This window comes from Rhinichthys klamathensis, unplaced genomic scaffold (genome assembly GCF_029890125.1).
Source record: "Rhinichthys klamathensis goyatoka isolate OS25496 unplaced genomic scaffold, OSU_Roscu_1.1 h1tg000021l_1, whole genome shotgun sequence".
In the NCBI taxonomy this organism is placed as follows: Eukaryota; Metazoa; Chordata; class Actinopteri; order Cypriniformes; family Leuciscidae; genus Rhinichthys; species Rhinichthys klamathensis.
The window spans coordinates 1299966-1319470 of record NW_026606572.1 but is presented as its reverse complement, the minus strand read 5'-3'; the positions used below and the strand labels follow the sequence as shown (position 1 = coordinate 1319470).

Here is a 19505-nt window from a genome sequence, read left to right as displayed (position 1 = left end):
CTGCTAAATTATTGTGTAATGTAAAAGAACACAAAAATTACTTATGTTTGAAACCAAGTTCGAACATTTCAAGGTTTAAATAAAGTGTCGGGACAGTTTTTTTTTAATTTAAAACAGGGTTGCATCGGTTTAGAGTTTATTTCTTTTGCGATGCAAAATAAGAAACACTAGGCTAATCTTATTCTTGCGACATTTTAAATTCGTATTGCCAAAGAAATTACAGCTAAATTAAACAATTAAAACAGTACAAAACGAAAATTGTCCAAAGAAACATATTTAAATTAAAAACATGCGTTTCTCTTTGCCTCTCTCGCGCTGGATCTCTTTTTAACAAGTTTATTTAGTCTCCCTCGCTCTGATAATACTACTGTATATGTCGCTGCGTGTCAGCCATACAAATCACGGAAAAATTATTTAGCCTTTAATTGTTGCTTCAAAGACACAGCATGCCTTGTTGAATTCACCGTACAATAACTTCAATTGAAATTTTGTGTGAAAAAAAACTTTAAATAGGCTACAATAAATAAACTACAATATTTATAATATACTAAAACTACTATTATAAATTTGTATAAAATATGGGGCCTACATTTGGACACAGATTTATCCTTACAATAATTTTGCCTGCTCATCAGGCTGGCTATCCGACACTCTCCATATGAAAGAGGAACATTAACACCTTTGTTCAGCAACTGTCCCTCCAACCCCCCACAGGCTATCGGAGTCTGAGGCTGACTTAACACAAAGAGAAGTCGCAATTCACACTTAAATCGCTATTCTAGACAGTGTTGATAATGAAGGAATTAAATGGAATTACATGTAGCCTAGTGATATTTCTGTCATAAAAGTTTATTACTAAATATTTCATTATTTCAAAATGATGAAATAAAACTGGTTTGGGGCAGCTTTTTCCAAGCAAAACTAAATATAATCTGAAAAAACGCGTGTTAATTTGTTGTCATGAACAAAATGTTCAACTCAATATTAAATTCTACAGGGATCTTTGGATCCTTACAACCAGGCATGCAATTTGTGAATTAAGTTTTTATTTGATTTTGTATTATTCAAATAAATATCGAAACACGGTGCTTCGTGGTAATGCTGCTAAATTAAATAACATTTATAGAACAATTATGAACTTAAATGAAACAATATCGCAACATTTCGACAAATACATTATTTGATCTGTTTTTACATTTTAATTCAGGGCGATTTAGCCTACATTTAATTAGAGCGAGATTTTCACCCTTGTCTTGTCATTTTCTCATTGGGAAGCGCTTACATTGCATGTTTGAGTAGATCCTCTGTTCCTCTAGTTTTCATATGGATTAGCCTATAATCAGATAACATTTATTAGCCTAAATATTTAGACATTTAAAGGCTTTAGACCATAGGTTCTCAAAGTGCGGCCCGCGGGCCAATGGCGGCCCGCCGAAACATTTCTGGCGGCCCGCGATAACATCTGTAAAACTGTTAAAACTATTGCTTTGAAAAAATGAATATCTCCGTTTAGTGGTGTTTAGGGGCATCCATAGGCATAAGCGGTAATTACATGGTCCGACCGACCGATCGCACTTGACCTCACTCCCAAGGCCACCAGGAACAGTGGTTGTCTACACAGGAATAGGAATCGTGGCCAACCGAAACCAGCACCACAAATCCCATTGCAATTTAAAAGGGTATGTTGACCAAGTAATCAATATTCAATGTGACTTAATAATAATCTTAACAATGTCAAGCTTATTAATAGCCGCGTTTCCATTACCTTTCAAAATGTTCGCGGGCGCGAACACTTGCATTTTCCTATCAACAGTGGAAACAACTTAAACTAGTCTATCATTTCTGGTCATACAGAAAATAATAATGCATTATTCGCAACTACTTTTATTTGTGTAAACTCATAACAAGAAAACGTGCTTTTGTAAAATAAAATAAAACAATCAGTAGCCTAGGCTACTACGCGCTTTCATGATCTCCGTGAACTGGAGCGCGAGAACTGAAACAAAATATAGCCTATGTAGGCTAAAGCTTAAAATGTGCACTTTTAAACAAACAAACTCGAATCGAAAGCAAATACCTGATTATGTAATCCGTATGAAAGGTGGATTTCTCTCTAAAAGCGCATCTGCTTAACAGCGGAGATGGAGATATGTTTTTAGCCGACACTTAGAAAACAATAGTTTATTAATAAACAATTAAAATGCCTCGCTGTTTTTTCAGACGCATTTATTATCATTAGCCTATAACTCACCTATAAATCAGGCTAGATCAGACACGTACAGGCTATATGGCTCTTCTCATTCATCACTGCGGGAAAAATATAAATTCCAGGTTCTAATTTGGCCTTAGAAAAAGTCTGTCGATATTTACTTTTTTGCGCAGCAGTTGGTGAAGCCAGTTCAAATTAAAATTTTGTTCAACTTTGCGTTTTAAAAAGACAACAACCGTTCATTTTTCGTTTTTCAGTTACGGGTTAAAAAAGATAGATAATAATATGCAAATCTGCAATAATGGAAACGCGACTGACAAGCAATGATAGAAATGAATGATGATGATGACTTGTTTGGTAAGCTTCTATTTTAAAAGTTTCTTTCTCTCCCCCCCAAAATTTTCACAAGTTTTGCCAGGTTTAGCTTCAGTTATGAATTAAAATGTGTTTATTGCAACTAATGTAAACTGTAGAGATGCAACCTGGTCATTAAAATAATTTCAAATGGGATTTTCTTTTCAGTTTTTTTTTTTTCACTTTGGCGGCCCTCAGTTCAATGTTGGGTTCCTAAATTGGCCCTTACCTATCAAAACTTTGAGAACCCCTGCTTTAGACATAGCCGATTTCTTATCGTGACTGAGCTGAAGTGGCTTTCGGTTCATTTTTGTGACGCGCAGTTCCCGGAGACAGAGACGACAGATAGCCTATACTGTTTTTGTCGTTAGCCTAATATGAATACAAGTTTACAGTTTTGAACGATGTAAGCTACTCTACTCTTATCTGTATGACCAAAAAATTACGGAGTCGCCTACTAAGTTATTTTAGCTGTAATAATGAGAAAAATAAATTAATCTAAATGAACGCGCCGCCGTGTTTGTCGAACACTAACTCACCATGCCAGAATAAAACCCGACTTTAGAAAAATGCATAGGGCCACTCGGCGTGGTGTGCCAAAACACTTAATTATAAACTTCAATATTTCATTCAAAATAATCTCAACACGCTTTGTGAAATTTGAAAAGCCGTGCATGCATTAAGGCCACTGGAACTAATGAACAACTGAAACGCTGGTTTTGATTTTATTGTTTGTCGTTTAAACGTGCCTGTTGCATATCTCTATTTTATATTTGATATTGGTGAAGTAGCCTATAGCATTGATTAGCTGTGGAGGGAGGGGTGTGGGGATTAAAATAATTCAGCAGAAGCAGGGATGTTTAGACCAGAAGGAAATCCCAGTCCCCCCTGGCAAATCACACTTTACTTAAAACCATGTTTTTAAAAACTCTAGGTTGTAGGGAACAGACCTCTCTGCCATGCGCGCGCACGGTTTGGAGCACAATATCTGTCTCGCATGCACGCTCGCTCTAGATAGATTACGGGATATTTTAACTAATTTGCGGTATAATAACTAGTCGATCACGAGTGGCTCAACAGGTATCTATAGATAAACTATATCCTTCAGGAATTTGACCGACCGGGTTGACACTTCAGCGTGAGAAATCGGGGGTGTGGCATGAGAGCCTGGAATAAAAAAAATAATATATATATAGCCTATATATATAGGCTATATATAATTTATTTTTTTACAGAACTGCTTTTGAAATTACGATTGGTAGCCTATTATTATACAGATGCAAAGTCGTTCTGTTGGATACTATTTTGTTTTTTTGTATTTTTACTTAGTGTGAAATGGAAATGCATGATAATTGTATTTTATAAATATAAGCAAAAAAAAAAACTGTATGGTGTAACAGAGTTTTAGAGCTAGACAAATCTCTTTGCAATAATAAATATAAAATTTACAGCAGACCATGTTTGTGCGGGATTTGAACCCGTGTCATCTTGATGATGAACCGTAAGTTCTACCGCTCAGCTATGAATTTTCTCACTGAGAAATACCCAAACGTCTGTTTCTGACATGAGCGAGAAAACGTTTTGTCTTTAGCCTGTGAGAGTGTAGGCCTACTTTAGCCTTTTAAAGTTTTAAAAGATTATATCTTATCTGTATGACCAACAATTTGTTGTAGGCTTATTTGGAAATTACCATAACTTGTAGTATTTCATCCTTAGGCTACTGTTAATAGACATTAGCCCCACTTACGTTTTGCTAAATGTCCCTTTGCGCCACCTGGCGGTCATTTCGCGAACGACTTTGCAATGCGACTGGTTTATTTTTACCGCGGTGGATGGCTAAAAATGGTATGTGGATGGCTAAAAGGTGTGACTATAAATGTGCTTTTGGCTTTCATTTAAATTTTGATTGTTTGTATATATATATGTGTGTGTGTGTGTGTGTGTGTGTGTATAAACATTTATTTATTTATATACACTACCTTTCAAAAGTTTGGGGTCGGTACGATTTTAAATACTTTTAAAAGAATTCTCTTCTGCTAACCATGGCTGCGCTTATTTGATTAAAAATACAACAAAAATCAGTTATAGTATTAAATATTATCTCCAGTGTAAATCAGCTGTTTTCTGTGTGAATATATAGTAAAGTGTAATTTATTCCTGTGATCAAAGCTGAATTTTCAGCATCACCAGTGTCAGTGTCTTCAGTGTCAAATGATCCTTCACAAATCAGTATAATATGAGGATTTGATGCTCAAGAAACATTTATTATTATTATCAATGTTGAAACAGTTGTTGGTCTGTCAGTTGTACAGTTTTTTTGTTTGTTTTAGGATTCTTTGATGAATAGGAAGTTCAAAAGACTTTTGTAACATTATAAATGTCTTTACTGTCACTTTCGATCAAATTAATTATTCCTTGATAAATAAAAGTATTGTTTTCTTTCCTCCAAAAAATAAAAATAAAATTCTCACTGACCCCAAACTTTTGAACGGTAGTGTATATATATTGTCCTTGCATTCTTTCTTGTGTGACACCCCTGAATGAAAGGCTCATTAGTATGCAGACTGCTCAGGTGAGAACTGCCTAATTATTCATGAGGGGGTTGGGCCGTTCCGCCCATCCGCATATTGCCTTTGCAAACAAAAAAATGTTTTTCACAATTTAAAACAATCTATTGTTTTATGTGAATGATAAGGCAGAATGATTTTCAGATCAATTTGAAGCAAAAACTCTAGGCGATAACATCCACTAGTCAATAGTCTTGTGGACAAATATTTAGTATGTTATTTGTGGCCTTATATTATAAACTTTATTTTTTAGTTTTTTCAATAACCACGCATAAACAATATTCTCTCAAAAATACAAACATTTACATACATGTTGCTCACATATTATGGTAGCCCTGTGTGTGCTATATAGAGTGTAATTTCACCTGTGCCATTAATATGTTTATAAGCAACTGAAAAAAGCACAAATGTCAGAGCATGCCAAAACATCTCAAGGACCCCGAAAACACCTCAGACCCCAGAGGGTTAAACACTATTTCCGAGGCTAGAGCCCCGTCTACACGACGCCTCTATGCCCTTAAATGGTCTGTGTTATCCGCCTGGTGCACAGCTCGGAGCGCAGACCCTCTCTCTTGGAACATATCTTTGATATTGTCTTTCCTGCAGGAGCTGCTGGATAAGGGAAGCACTCCCTCCACGCTCAAAATTTATGTTGCAGCCATAACAGCTTTCCACGCCCCTGTGGCTGGCCAAGCTGTGGGCAGAATCAACCTTGTGGTTCGTTTCATGAAGGGGTCCAGGAGGCTGAACCCGCCTCGCCCCCTCACCGTCCCTACATGGGACTTGTCTACAGTGCTAAGGGCTCTCAAGAGCCCTCCCTTTGAGCCACTCCAGTCAGTCAACCTGCGACCGCTGAAGCTAAAGACCATACTTCTGCTAGCACTAGCATCTGTCAAGCGTGTGGGTGACATACAGGCACTCTCTGTGAGCGCCTCATGCTTGGAATTTGTCATCATCCTCAAACCAAAGCATGGTTATATACCTAAGGTGCTCTCTACTCCATTCAGAGCACAGGTCATTTCCCTCTCAGCACTTCCTCCCTCTGCGGATGAACGAGAGCTGCATTTACTCTGCCCTGTCAGGGCTTTGAGAATATACATAGCCTCTATTAGACTTGCGGAACAGCTTTTTGTATGCTTCGGAGGCCGCACCAAAGGGCATCCGGTCACGAAGCAGAGGATATCCAGATGGATAGTGGACGCAATTGCACTAGCCAACTCTTCGACGGGCCTACAATGCCCCATCGGAGTAAGCGCTCATTCCACTAGAGGCATGGCCTCGTCCTGGGCCTGCTCCAGTGATGTCTCCATTGGTGAAATTTGTGGGGCGGCCGGCTGGTCCTCGCCATTCACATTTACTCTGCAGGCACAAGTCCTTTCTGTCTAGTGGATTTGGCCTCAGCCGAGCCCAAACCACTATGAACTTTCCCCCCTACTATATGGTAACTCTGTGGCTATCGCCTATTGCTATAATACCTTCGTGGCTCCGATCAAGGTCTGGGCCACTGGTAACAGGCTATTGCCTTCTCTTACCTGACCAGCTCTCTGCCCTTCTAGTGCCTAGGCCATACAGGTTTTTTTGGAACGATTGTCTAGGGCAGGATCGACCTCTATGAGTTCTTCCTGGTTTTCGAAAGGGAACCCAAACATTTTTGCTGAAAAACTCATTTAGCATTTTCCAATCTTGTTATCTTTACTTCTGTTGTGTATAAGTTTTGACTTATTTCTGTTTGAGTACTCGTTCCCGTATCTCAGGGAACCGAGGTTACGCAAGTAACCGAGTACGTTTATACCTGTTAAGGAAAGTAAGAGCCTAAGAGGTATATTTTTTTGTAAAGAAAACCATAGAAAATTATAAACATATCTGAGATCTAAGAATAAAAACATACTGCTACATATAAATTGTTTAATAAAATAATGAAAATTTTAAATATAATGTTTGCAAAAACCAAAAATGACAAAAATGAGTAGTGAAGATTTTTTTTTTTTTAAATTTAAAATAAGTTTTTTTTTCATTGTAATTTATTCCTGTTGTGATAAAGCTGAATTTTCAGCATCATTACTCCAGTCTTCAGTGTCACATGACCCTTCAGAAATAATTCTGTTATGCTGATTTGGTGATCAAGAAACATTTCTTATTATTATCAATGTTGAAAATGTCGTGCTGCTTAATATTTTTGTGAAAACTCTGATACATTTTTTTCAGGATCCTTTAATGAATAGAAAGAACAGCATTTATTTGAAACAAAAATCTTTTGTAACATTATAAATGTCTTTATTCTCACTTTTGATCACTAAGTCAAGTCAAGTCACCTTAATTTATATAGCCTTTTATACAATACAGATTGTTTCAAAGCAGATTTACAGTGATAACAGGAAAATTATTCAATGATTTAAACCGAGCTCTTTTTGGCTATACAGAAACTCTAAAAGAAAATAGTGTCATTGTTCAGCTGAGGTCAGTTCAGTGTTGATTCAGTTCCGTAGTAAAGATTATCAATTATTAAATAAGTTTATTTAATCTAATAAAGCGGTTCTGCAAAAAAACAATGATGTCATCGTCCAGCTCAGTTCATTTCTCATCCAATAATGTCAGTGCAATCAAATCAGTAATATTGTTGAATATGAAGTGTCCCCAACTAAGCAAGCCAAAGGCGACAGTGGCAAGGAACCCAAACTCCATCAGGTGACAGAATGGAGAAAAAACCTTAGGATAAACCAGGCTCAGTCGGGGGGCCAATTCTCCTCTGGCCAACGAAGGGAACGAACATGGTGGTGTTATTATGATTCAGGCTGCATCACAAGTCAGAATTCAGATTGTGGATCATTAAAATATTTCATCCGGTTCCTTTTGCTTGATGATCGGGTTCATCACACCAGTATGGAGAAGCTGGTCATAGGTCTGTGCAGAGGACTTGTCTGTTTCTTTGTGGTCTTTGCTGAGGATATGTACCGATCAGTGGTGTTCTGAAATGAGGCAAAGTCCTCAGTTTTTAATGTTTATATACATATATACACCACTGATTGGCAGAGAGAGAGAGAAGCCAAATACAATTCTATTCTGTATTTTTGCATTACCTATGTAATTACTGTTCTATTCATTAAAACTAAGTATAAATCTCATCAAGATAGTTTAAGCATTTTTACATTTATTCCAAAAATTACTAAGGGCACGATTTAAACAATATATTTTATTTGTGAACTGATGTTCAGCTATTCTTTTTAATAGTCAACTCATTTTTATTGGTTATCATGCTCGGTAAACACTGATGATCACAGACAAAGATGTACCTTAAATTTCACCAAGCTGATTACTAAAAAATCCCTACATAATGTTTTTCAGTCCATTTCAAGTTTGATTTTGACGTGACATAAAGCAGTGATATCTAAGCGGATGAGTTGTTTACTTGCTGTTTAATTAGTCTTGTTCATTCAGACCAATTCGCAAATGCGTTTGAAAACAAGAGGCGGGATTTATCGCATCAACCATAACCAATCATATCTAATCATAGCGCGATGGAGGCATTGCCTCCTCTCATGTGACTTTCCCCCATTCATTCTTAATTACCCCCATCAACCCCACCACACGCTTTAGGGGTCTGTTAAAACTCAATGGGCTCAGAGGAGGCACAAGAGACGCGCACTTCCGCTGTAACTTTACCTGCCATTGTCACTGTTGGACAGTGTTACTTTAAAAAAAAATTGCGATTTCTATGATTTTTAATGTCACATTTTGTAATATTTGAGTTGTTTTATTTTTATAATATGGATTATTAGGATTTCTCATCCAATTTTTTGAGGAGACTCTGCCTCCCTTGCCTCCTCGGAGGAAACGCCTCTAGTGCCGATGGCTGTCGTGTCGACGAGGTCTTCACAGGGGATTGTCTAGTTGACAGGATCTCTGCTGACAATCAGGGCTGCATTGTGGTCGTGTCTAGGTGCAGGTCCACCATCTTATCTGGATATCGACAGGATACGTCTGACTACGGTAACCTCGGGATAAACAGAGAGATTAATATTAGCATAGTCTGCTTACGATGTAACAAGTAGTGATGGGCGATTTCAAAACACTGCTTCATGAAGCTTAAAAAACCTTTACGAATCTTTTGTTTCGAATCAGTGGTTCGGAGCGTGTATGAAACTGCCAAAGTCACGTGATTTCAGTAAACAAGGCTTTGTTATGTCATAACTGTTTCTAAATGTTTCTAAATTTCAATGGTTCACCGCTGGGGGGGGGGGGGGGGGGGGGGGGGGGGGGGGGGCGATGATCTGTGAACCCATGAATCATGCGGATTCCCTGAGATCGCCCCCCAGCGGCGAATCATTGAACAAGTGTCTATGGGGTTTTTTCTGATCTCTGATCAGTTTTATACATTTGTAGATGTTTTAATGAGACATTAGTATAATTAAAAGGAATAATAGTAGTTAATAGTCTCTTATTGGCATGTTTAGCTGAGCCATCCATGGAACAAACGAAACAAACCATGAAAACTGATAAAAGAACACATATTATATAGACACTTGATATTGAATCTTAGTAGATGATTAGTTAATTGCATTTGATCAATTTTACTTTCAATTAACCATTTGCTATGGCTTTGTAATAGCTTTTTTATGCACGTTTAGCCTGAGATTTTGTTGCATTTACACTGTTCTGACCAGCAGGGGTCACCAGCGTTTCGAAATCATTTTGCGAAGCAATTCGTTCGTTTCTCCCATCACTAGTAATGGAAGTGTTCTAGGTTCTGGTTGACCTCATTTATGCAGCCTAACAGTCCTTTAACGGATGTGAATTATAGAAATATGATAATGTGTTTGTGTATGCCAGGTTAAAGAGATGTGTTTTTAGTCTAGATTTAAACTGACAGAGTGTGTCTGCTTCCTGAACAAGGCTAGGAAGACTATTCTAGAGTTTGGGTGCTAAATAGGGAAAGGATCTACCGACCACAGTCGATTTTGATATTCTAGGTATTATGAATGGTCAGAAGATCGCAATAGACGTGAAGGTCTATAATGCGCTAAGAGCTCGCTCAAGTACTGAGATCAAGTACTCAAGTACTGCTTTGTAAGTAATTTGCAAGATTTTAAAAATGTTTTATAGGGAGCCAATGCAGTCTTGACAGAACCGGGCTGATATGGTCATACTTCTTAGTTCTAGTAAGAAAAAACTTTTTTTTGTTTGTTTATTAATCGTGCAGGGCAACCACCCAGTAGAGCATTACAATAATCTAGCCTTGAGGTCATGATCGCATTTTTCATTGAGACCATATCATAATTTAGATATTAATGCGGTTTTACAGATGCTAGAAAGGTGGCTTTTCAAAGAGAAAAAGATTTGACAGAGCAGCCATCAAGTGTTAGACAGTATTCTAGGTTATTACATGCTGAGGTTTTTGGTCCAATAATTCAAACCTTTGTTTTTTCAAAATTAAGTAGTAAGAAATTACTAGTCATCCAATTTTTGCAGGAACTGCATTCCTTTGATATGTCCTTGCGGAATAAAATGATTAATTTCTTTCTTAAAAAAACAAACAAATCTTACTGTATCCAAACTTTTGAACGGTAGTGTATCTACTAAATAAGGTTTAAATTAAGTCTGTGAATTTAAATGTTTTGGGCTGAATTAATTGCAGAATGTGTTGTTAATATTGGAAATATAGATTTATGTCCTAGATTGAACCCTGAGCAGAATATTTGAGGAACATCAGTCCAGTGTGTGTAATAATTCTCCTCAATGTTCTGTGATTAAGGCTTCCAGAGCTTCAGCAGAAGGTCGGGGGGTTCTTCCTGAATCTCATGCCCCAGATGAGGTCTCTTTATGTGTCTTACTGCTCCAACCACCCGTCGGCAGTCAGTATTCTCACTGATCACAGGTACTGTGACTCCACTATACTGTGTTCTGATTCACAGAGAACCTCTTCACTGGTGTGATAGGTGAAAACTGGTGATAACTTCTCATTTCTGTGCCTGCAGTGAGGAACTTGGAGAGTTCATGGAGGGAAGGGGTGCATCCATACCAGGTATTCTCACACTGACCTCTGGCCTCAGCAAACCCTTCATGAGACTGGACAAATATCCCACATTACTGAAAGAACTGGAGAGACACATGGAGGTAGAAGAGAGAGTGTTTGTTTGATTTCTGTTGAGGTTTTTATCGTCGTCAATGTGACACTGTCTTCTTTCCCTTTCAGGAGGGTCATCCAGACAGGATAGAAATTCAGAAATGTATGACAGCTTTCAAGAATCTCTCTGTGAGTGTTAACTTGCCACTGCAGTTAGGTGTGGATCATTCCCATGACAACCAGCCTTCTTAATGTATTGTGTTGCCATGGTTACAGGCACAGTGTCAGGAGGTGCGGAAGCGTAAGGAGCTTGAGCTTCAGATCCTGACTGAGGCGATTCGTCTCTGGGAGGGGGAGGACATCAAGACCCTGGGGTCAGTGCTGTATATGAGCCAGGCCATGGTCCAGAACCATGGCTGTGAGGTGAGACAGCACAAAGATCTCAATAGCTGACAGACCTGATGAATATATTCTCCCCTAATAGTGTGAATTTGATTTATGTGAAAATAGATGCCCCAGATGCCTTATGTCTGGGGAAAAAAATATGTTCTGATTGGGAAAAGAAAGATCCACTTCAGGTTTTTAAAGAAATAGTTCACCCAAAAATGAAAATTATCCCATAATTTACTCGCACTCAAGCCATCCTAGGTGTATATGACTTTCTTCTTTCAGCCGAACACAATTGGAGTTATAGTAAATCATTTCGGATTTCGATATAAGAGAAGAGGAGCTACATCATATGTCGGGTCAGAGGTCACCCTTCCGCCGGAACTCGACTCGTGAACGCGGGTGCGGCCGTTGCCGGAACCCAGTGATTTTAGTTTATAAAGTTTTACATATGGATATTTTTCTTACTAAAACCCATCGCTTCACTTCAGAAGGCATTTATTTAACCCACTGAAGTTCAATGGATTACTTTTATAATGGATGCGCTTTTTGGACACTATTCAATGTCATTACAAAGTTGGGAACTCCGATTGTATTCGGCTATAAGAAGAAAGTCATATGCACCTAGGATGGCTTGAGCGTTTTAACAATTTGTGATCAAATTAAATTACAAATATTGTTGATGCAAACATGACTATTGGTAGTGTTCAGGAAACCTTTTATTATTACAGTTATTAACAAGATTAGAGTAAGTAGTGATCTGTTTATCCAGTGGGTTAACCCTTTGAATTGTTTAAAAAAAAAAATCAAGATTTGTCTTTATACTTCAGAATTTTTTGTTTCTGGATATAAGTTTTATTTAAAAAAAAAAGAAGTTGAAACCGTCGTCAGTTGTGGACACTATGCAAGAAAAAGCTAAATAACAGCATGAAAGAATTATAAATAATGTTTTAAAAATACCTGTTGCTAATTCATATTGACGATAATGCCAATAGGTTTTCCACTGTGATTTCAGTTCTGCAGTTACAATGGCTGTGTTATATTTTTGTTTTTTTTAGGAGAAGCATGAGCGTTACCTTCTGCTTTTTCCTCATATTTTGCTCATCCTATCTGCCAGTCCAAGGATGAGTGGCTTCATCTACCAGGTCAGAAACCAGCTGCTGTCAGAGCTGATTAATACACCATCAAACCACAGCTTTTCAACACGCACATTAAAATAGAACTTGCGGCTCCAGCACAAAGAGAAAACGTCTGCTTTGTTTCTCTTAGGGCAAGCTACCTTTGAGTGGGATGACGGTGACCCCATTAGAAGACTGTGAAAGTCATAAAAATGCTTTTGAGCTTTCGGGTAAGGACAAACTGACTCACATTTCTTTGAGTTCAAGACACAATCAAGTGTTTTTATCATTCTTAGTCATTCATTGACTGTGCTTGTGTGTGTGTCCATCCAATAGGAAGCATGTTTGAGAGGCTTCAGGTGATCTGCTATAACAAACAGGATCTGCAGGACTGGCTCGAGCATCTGAACCGACAGACCAAGCACACCACCATGGCGGCTCCCAGCATGAAACCCCTCACTGTTCCCTGCCACACAGTGAGTCACCTGTTCAATGTCACATCTTTGAAAACCACACATATAGTATTTAAATATTCATAAATATAAATATTCAAGTTTTTAAATATCTAAAAGTATACAGTTTACATTTTATTTATTTAGGAAACACTTTTATAGCCACTATGCACAAAAAGCTTTACAAAAACTTAAAAACACACACATTTGTAAAACAGACATACCGGTAAACAGCTTTACACAATATAGTCAAGTGCAATATAACACAATGTATTTTATTTACATATTATTTGTATGTTTTTATTTATTTTACTTAATTTATTTAGCACTTTTATAGCTGCTATGCAGAAGAGTTTTGTAAAAAAGTAAAAACAGCACACACATTTGTGTTAGTTCACCCAAAACGAAAATTCGGTCATCATTTATTGAACCACATGTTGTTCAAAACATCTAAGACTTACGTTTATCTTTGGAACACAAATAAAGATATTTTTATAATCAAATTAATTTAGATAATTGTGTTTATTAATTTTAAAACTAATCCACATGAATTGAGTGGTTTAGTCCAAATTTGGTGAGAAAGAACCTCGTTGGTTCTTGCAGAAGCTAAAAAGTTCTTCGTAATACAGGAGAATGAACCTCATTGGTTCTCACACGTCAAGTGAACATGCTTGAGATTCCGTTGACCACAACTGATGTGTGTGTTGGTGAATGTTAATTTGTGAATAAAAGCCTAAATTCAATCTGTTCATCAAATAAAGTGAATGTCTCCATAAAAAAATTGACTAAACCGCTCAATTCATATGGATTAGTTTTACAATCTCTTTTTTAACTTTTTGAAGCGTCAAAGTGGTGGTTGCGAAGTTGTCTATGGAGGGACTGAAAGCTCTTAGATTTCATTAAATTCACGAGTTCACACTTACATCAATTAAACAGAGTAAAGATTATGCGTATTTGGCGTGCTGTCCGGGGGGAGGGCTCCGAGCTCGGAATTTTGCCCGAACCCAGAGTACTCCCCCCGTTGTTGTAAGAGTATTAGGACTATAAGTGAGGAGATGGGGTGGTGGAGGGATGCTGTTAAACTGTCAATGAACGGAGGTTAGTGTATATACACAGCGCTTAACTCGTTGATTAAGCACCACTTGTGTCTAATTCGGTTTGATTATCTGAATGTGCTCCACGTGTGTTTAATTAGGTTTAATTATCTGAACGTGCTCCTCCTGAACTTTGTTAATAAAACATCATAATATCTTAATTTGTGTTCCGAAGATGAACGAAAGTCTTACGGGTTTGGAAAAATCAGAGTGAGTAAATAATGACAGAATTTTCATTTTTGGGTGAACTATCCCTTTACGAGCTTTACACAATATAAAGTCAAGCGTAATGTAACACAAACATTTATTTATTCATTTTGGGTTGAAATGTGACCTGTCAATTATCTTCAGCTTAAATGTCAGCTTAAATTTTACCCCTCTAGCTCCCGTCTCACCCTCTGACGCCATCCAGACATGCAGAAAGCCGGGGCCTGACAGTTGCTCCTGCCTACCACACCCTACCACATCCCTCCTCTCATGGGGCCCCACACAGCACCATGATGTGGGGCCCCCTGGAGCCCCCCAAAACCCAGAAGCCCTGGAGCCTGAGCTGCTTGCGTCCAGCACCCCCACTCAGGCCCTCAGCTGCTCTCTGCTATAAAGAGGTATGCAGCATACTGGACTTCCTGTTACAAATATTGTGGAAATCTAATATTAAATGCAATATAATATAAAACAGAAATCATAATTGTTGATTATTTCCCTTGATATTGTAGTCACTATTATTTTGAGTAGTCTCTTATGGCTCTGTAAGTCTCCTCTTCACCTCCTTTCCTATTGTTTCCATTCCTCCTCCTCTTTCAGGACCTCAGTAAAAGCCCCAAGACAATGAAAAAGCTGCTGCCCAAGAGAAAGCCGGAGAGGAAGCCGTCCGATGAGGAGTTTGCACTGAGGAAGAGTAAGTCGGCAGGTTTGACATGGTTATTGAAATCGGGAGATTCTGAAAGATCATGTGTCTGATGTAACCTCTGACCTGTGCAGGTACTGTAGCTCTGGAGGAAGACGCTCAGATTCTGAAAGTGATTGAGGCCTACTGCACGAGTGCCAAAACCAGGCAGACTCTGAACTCAAGTAAGTCTCGTATGCGGCCCCGTCCACCTCCGTCTCTTTTCTTCTAAGACATTCCTCATTCATATCTACTTCTCGTGTGTAACATAGAACAGCAGTCCTTTATAAACTAAAGTCTGTTGATCTTAACATGTTTATTCTTGGATCTCTTATAACAATATCCTCTCTCTTTTTTCCTCATCATACTTAATGTTCATTTATTTATCCCCCTTTCATTTTTACACATTACTTTTTAATTTAATCATTTATTTATAAAACTCATTTACTATGTCGGTGTTCTTGGTTCTCCCATCTATGTGGTTGCACCACCCATGTCCATTCTTTGGTCGGCCCCCTTGTTTTATTCTCTTCTCCTTCCATTTGCGATTCTCCCTGCCTCCCCCCTTCCCTTCATTCATATGATTTGATCCCCTTCTCATCATCTGCGACCGGACGGATTCTTCAGCATGGCAAGGCACTGATCTCATGCATAACCACGTCTTGGATCAATCCAGTGTGGACTCTCTGGGCCGCCGTAGCAGTATCTCAAGGCCCGAGGCCACCTCAGACCTCTCAGAGGACTCTGACTATGACAGTATATGGACGGCCCACAGTTACAGGATGGGCTCTGTTTCCCGTAAGAGCTCCTACATCTCCCACCAAAATTAATCTCCCCCTCACTCCTCTTATTTTAAATGACTTTATATTTATTTGAAACTATTTATGTATTTAATGATGTCACTCTAATGCATATTTATTTGATTCATTTTTATTTATTTATTTCTCAGTGTTGTATTAATCACACCTCATCGTCTTCTGCATATATATGCACTTTCCCAAAGCAGTTCCCTGTTGCCTTGACATTTAAACTCCCCCTGAAACCACCAACCTCACTTAACTCAAAGTTTTTTTTTTTACGTTGTTTGCCTCGCATTCAAAATTTATTTAAGTGTCCTTTAAAAAAATGATGTTCTTATTCCCTCATTCCCAGATGTATTTAATTATTAACGCTGTTGAAGGTACAATGCACTCCAAAGGCAACAAGGACAGGTTCTGCTGTAAAAGAAAAAAGATGCTAGCATCTCTTAACATGTCTGTAAATAGAGTATTGTCATTCATCTGAAATGTGTGGTATTACCTTGGACTTTGAACATTAGAATTCCGCTCTGCTGACATGAGGAGTTGGGTCTTTATCAGAGAACTTCATGAATAAGTGTTCACGAAATTCATAAGTATGATTCTCAGATGGCACTACGGACAGTATTATTGGTGACGTTTTGTTCATACTTACAGTATGTGATATAAATGTATTTATTTTCAATTTGTAAATGTATTTTGAATGATTTTGGACTTTTTGTATGCTTGTATCTAACATGTAAGTTTATAGTGGTGTCTATAGTGAAAAGTATGGAAATTTACAGAAAAAAAAGTTGAATTTAATGTTGGTTGAAATTCTATTAGAATCCATTTAAATCAGGTGTGTGGATGGTAATAGTCAAGAGTTCTTCACCATTTATTCGAGACTGTCAAAGCCTCAGTGTTTGATGCTTTTCCTCTTTTATGTATGATGTGTTTGAGACAAACAAGAAAACCAACTTGCCAATTATTTCAATAATGACAGAGTATAATTCCTCATGTTATGTGATTTCTTGTGACCAAGTTCTATTCTGTGGTTAAAAAAATGAACGAGAAGAAAATATGTATATTTACTACCTTTTTGTTGGTCGTTTACGGCAGATATTCTTAAAACTGTTCAGCAGAGATACTTCAGTGCCGTTTCCGTGATTTGAAACCAAGACATTATTAATGTGATTGTTATATATATGCAGAGTCAAATATATGACAAAATACCACAAATGTTGTAATATAAATTTTGAATAAATCTTGGGTTGTTTTGTACAGTATGCTTTCAGGAATTGATCTCTTACAACAATTTCTTATTTTCGTTTAGTGGGTTTTGTTTTGATTGTTTGTTGTTTACAGGTTTTTTGTATGCGCGTGGTTTCATTTCAGTTTTACCGTCCTTCAGGAAACCCTTGGTGCTCTCTTTGTTTTGTTTTTTGAATACGTTTACTTTTTTTGGATGATCCGATCCCTCTCTGCATGACTAACTCCTGTCTCACTCTCTCACAGTCCTGTGTAAGTTTGATCCAGTCCAAACCATTCTTTGAGGCACAGTGGTCCTGTACTGAGCTAATCAATTAATCCAACTGAACTAAACCTCCTGAAATCAATATGCGGGGCTTCTCTTTTGAAACAGGACAGTGGAAAGATGCCAGTCCAGCACTGATAGTTCCTGGGGAGGAGAAGTTCAGTGTAGACGAGTTGAAGAGTAATGGTCAGACTCTTCTGGAGGAGAAGTAAGACTGCATATTTGGCCATTCTTATGAACAGCGTTTATAACAAGTGTTAAAAAAGGTTGTTGTCAAGAGAACATGAATTGAACAGAGCTTCAGCATTATGATATTATTATTGAAGTATGCACTGATATATTCAATATCCAATGTTTCCTAGGAGCCTTGTGGATGTTGTTTATGCTCTGAAAGATGAGGTACAAGAACTTAAACAGGTGAGTGTCTGTGAGGGCATGAGGAAGCTTTTCTTAATATCGAAATTAATCTTGTAGAAAATAATAATATTTAGTAGTTTACATTGCCTGGTTACATGATTTTACCATTCCAACAGGACTATAAAAAAATGAAGAAATCCTTGGAGGAAGAACAGAGAGCCCGGAAAGATCTGGAGAGGATAGTTAGAAAAATGCTAAAGAATATGAACGATCTTTCTTGGGATGAGACCAATTTATGATATGGCACCTTACTATGAAGTCCCTAAAGTGGCATGGTGGTGGAACAATTATGTGATGGGAGGTAATACATTTTTCTTCCCATCTCATATTTTTTTTTTCTATCACCAGGTCCCTTTAGGGGCACCATACCTTACTCGTTTTGTTACGCTAGGGGTTAGGTGACCTGGAAGTTCAAGTTCAACATTCAAATTTCAGATGTAGTCTTAGCTTGAAACCACCATGGACATCCAGGAAGTCTGTAATAACATAATGATACATATTTGGCCTAAAATGGCTCATTCCAATGTTTAAACTCCAAGCAGATTTTTTTTATTTAGTTTGAAAACCACATATTTTTTAGCTGAACAATCATGATGTGACTTAAATCAGGCGCATCTTCAGCATCTCTTTGGATGGCATGAATGTTACGCGTGAATGTCCCTGACACGTTCGTCTTTCACCTAATGTGATGGTGTTTCGACAGACAGTACCTCAGTCTTCGCATTCCACTGATGCCTGGGGTTGTGAGCGTCCTGTTTTTCTACAAATCACTTTTGTGATTACAACGGTTCAAGAGATTATCAGATTTTGTGTTACATTTTAATTTTTTTAATAACTTTTATTCAGATGCACTCAGATTTAAAATGCTGAATCTGTGAATATTTCCATTATGTGGTACCATGAACCTTTTCATTCCATTTAATTATTGTTTACAAATGATTTAGATGTGTATACTTAAACATTAAGTCAACTCTCTACAGACAAAAAGGTATGCTGTTAAATGAGGAACATGAAGCTAATGCTCATGTATGTCGTTATGTTTAATACTTGTTTTAGGTGCCATTGTAACTCAAGCTGTGACGGGACTTCATTATTTTAATAGCTTCTTTATCACAATACGATAGACGTCATACCTTCATGCGAGACGAGTTAAGACTATTCATTTCAGTGTCACTTACTTAGTGTGACCAAAGTGAAAGCCAAAATCTTATTTATGGACTCTGTGACTAATTACTGTACTTGACATTTATTCCTATAGCTCTTACACAACACTAGTAGAATAATCTCATTTGAATTCATGTAGGATATTTATTTAGTGTTGATCTCAGATCCATGTTACTGTAAATTAGTTCTGTAAATAAAGAAATTTGTTTATTTGCTTTAATTCAATGGCATCAGTTGGGTTTAAACATAAAATTACTAGAAAATAATACTCATATACACTTTTTTTTTTATTATTGTGATATACACTGGCTGGCTAAAAAAAGTAACTGTTTATATTTAAATATACCGGTACCTATTTAAATCCAAACAGCAACTTTCTTTTCCAGGCAGAGTATATATTATATTGATTATATACACTACCGTTCAAAAGTTTTGGGTTGGTAAGATTTTTTATGTTTTTGAAAGAAACCATTTTATGCTCAC

The 19505-nt window shown here is 37.5% G+C and overlaps 1 protein-coding gene across 5 annotated transcripts in view; it reads left to right on the top strand.

Moving 5' to 3' along the window:
* The window catches only part of arhgef7a (Rho guanine nucleotide exchange factor (GEF) 7a), a 39922-nt gene extending 21532 nt beyond the window's left edge, over positions 1-18390 (top strand). For 2 of the 5 annotated variants that reach the window (XM_056241092.1, XM_056241101.1), the window contains exons 9-22: positions 10880-11002; positions 11103-11241; positions 11321-11380; positions 11468-11614; positions 12637-12723; positions 12848-12926; positions 13033-13172; positions 14626-14847; positions 15047-15140; positions 15224-15313; positions 15756-15926; positions 17550-17649; positions 17804-17858; positions 17975-18390. In XM_056241092.1, coding sequence (XP_056097067.1) covers positions 10880-11002; positions 11103-11241; positions 11321-11380; positions 11468-11614; positions 12637-12723; positions 12848-12926; positions 13033-13172; positions 14626-14847; positions 15047-15140; positions 15224-15313; positions 15756-15926; positions 17550-17649; positions 17804-17858; positions 17975-18097 — 1630 coding nt within the window. In that variant the 3' untranslated portion in view covers positions 18098-18390. Of the gene's footprint in view, positions 1-10879; positions 11003-11102; positions 11242-11320; positions 11381-11467; positions 11615-12636; positions 12724-12847; positions 12927-13032; positions 13173-14625; positions 14848-15046; positions 15141-15223; positions 15314-15755; positions 15954-17549; positions 17650-17803; positions 17859-17974 lie in introns of all 5 variants that reach the window. The other 3 variants (XM_056241074.1, XM_056241083.1, XM_056241108.1) reach the window with 2 other exon arrangements.
* The last annotated feature ends 1115 nt before the right edge of the window (positions 18391-19505 follow it).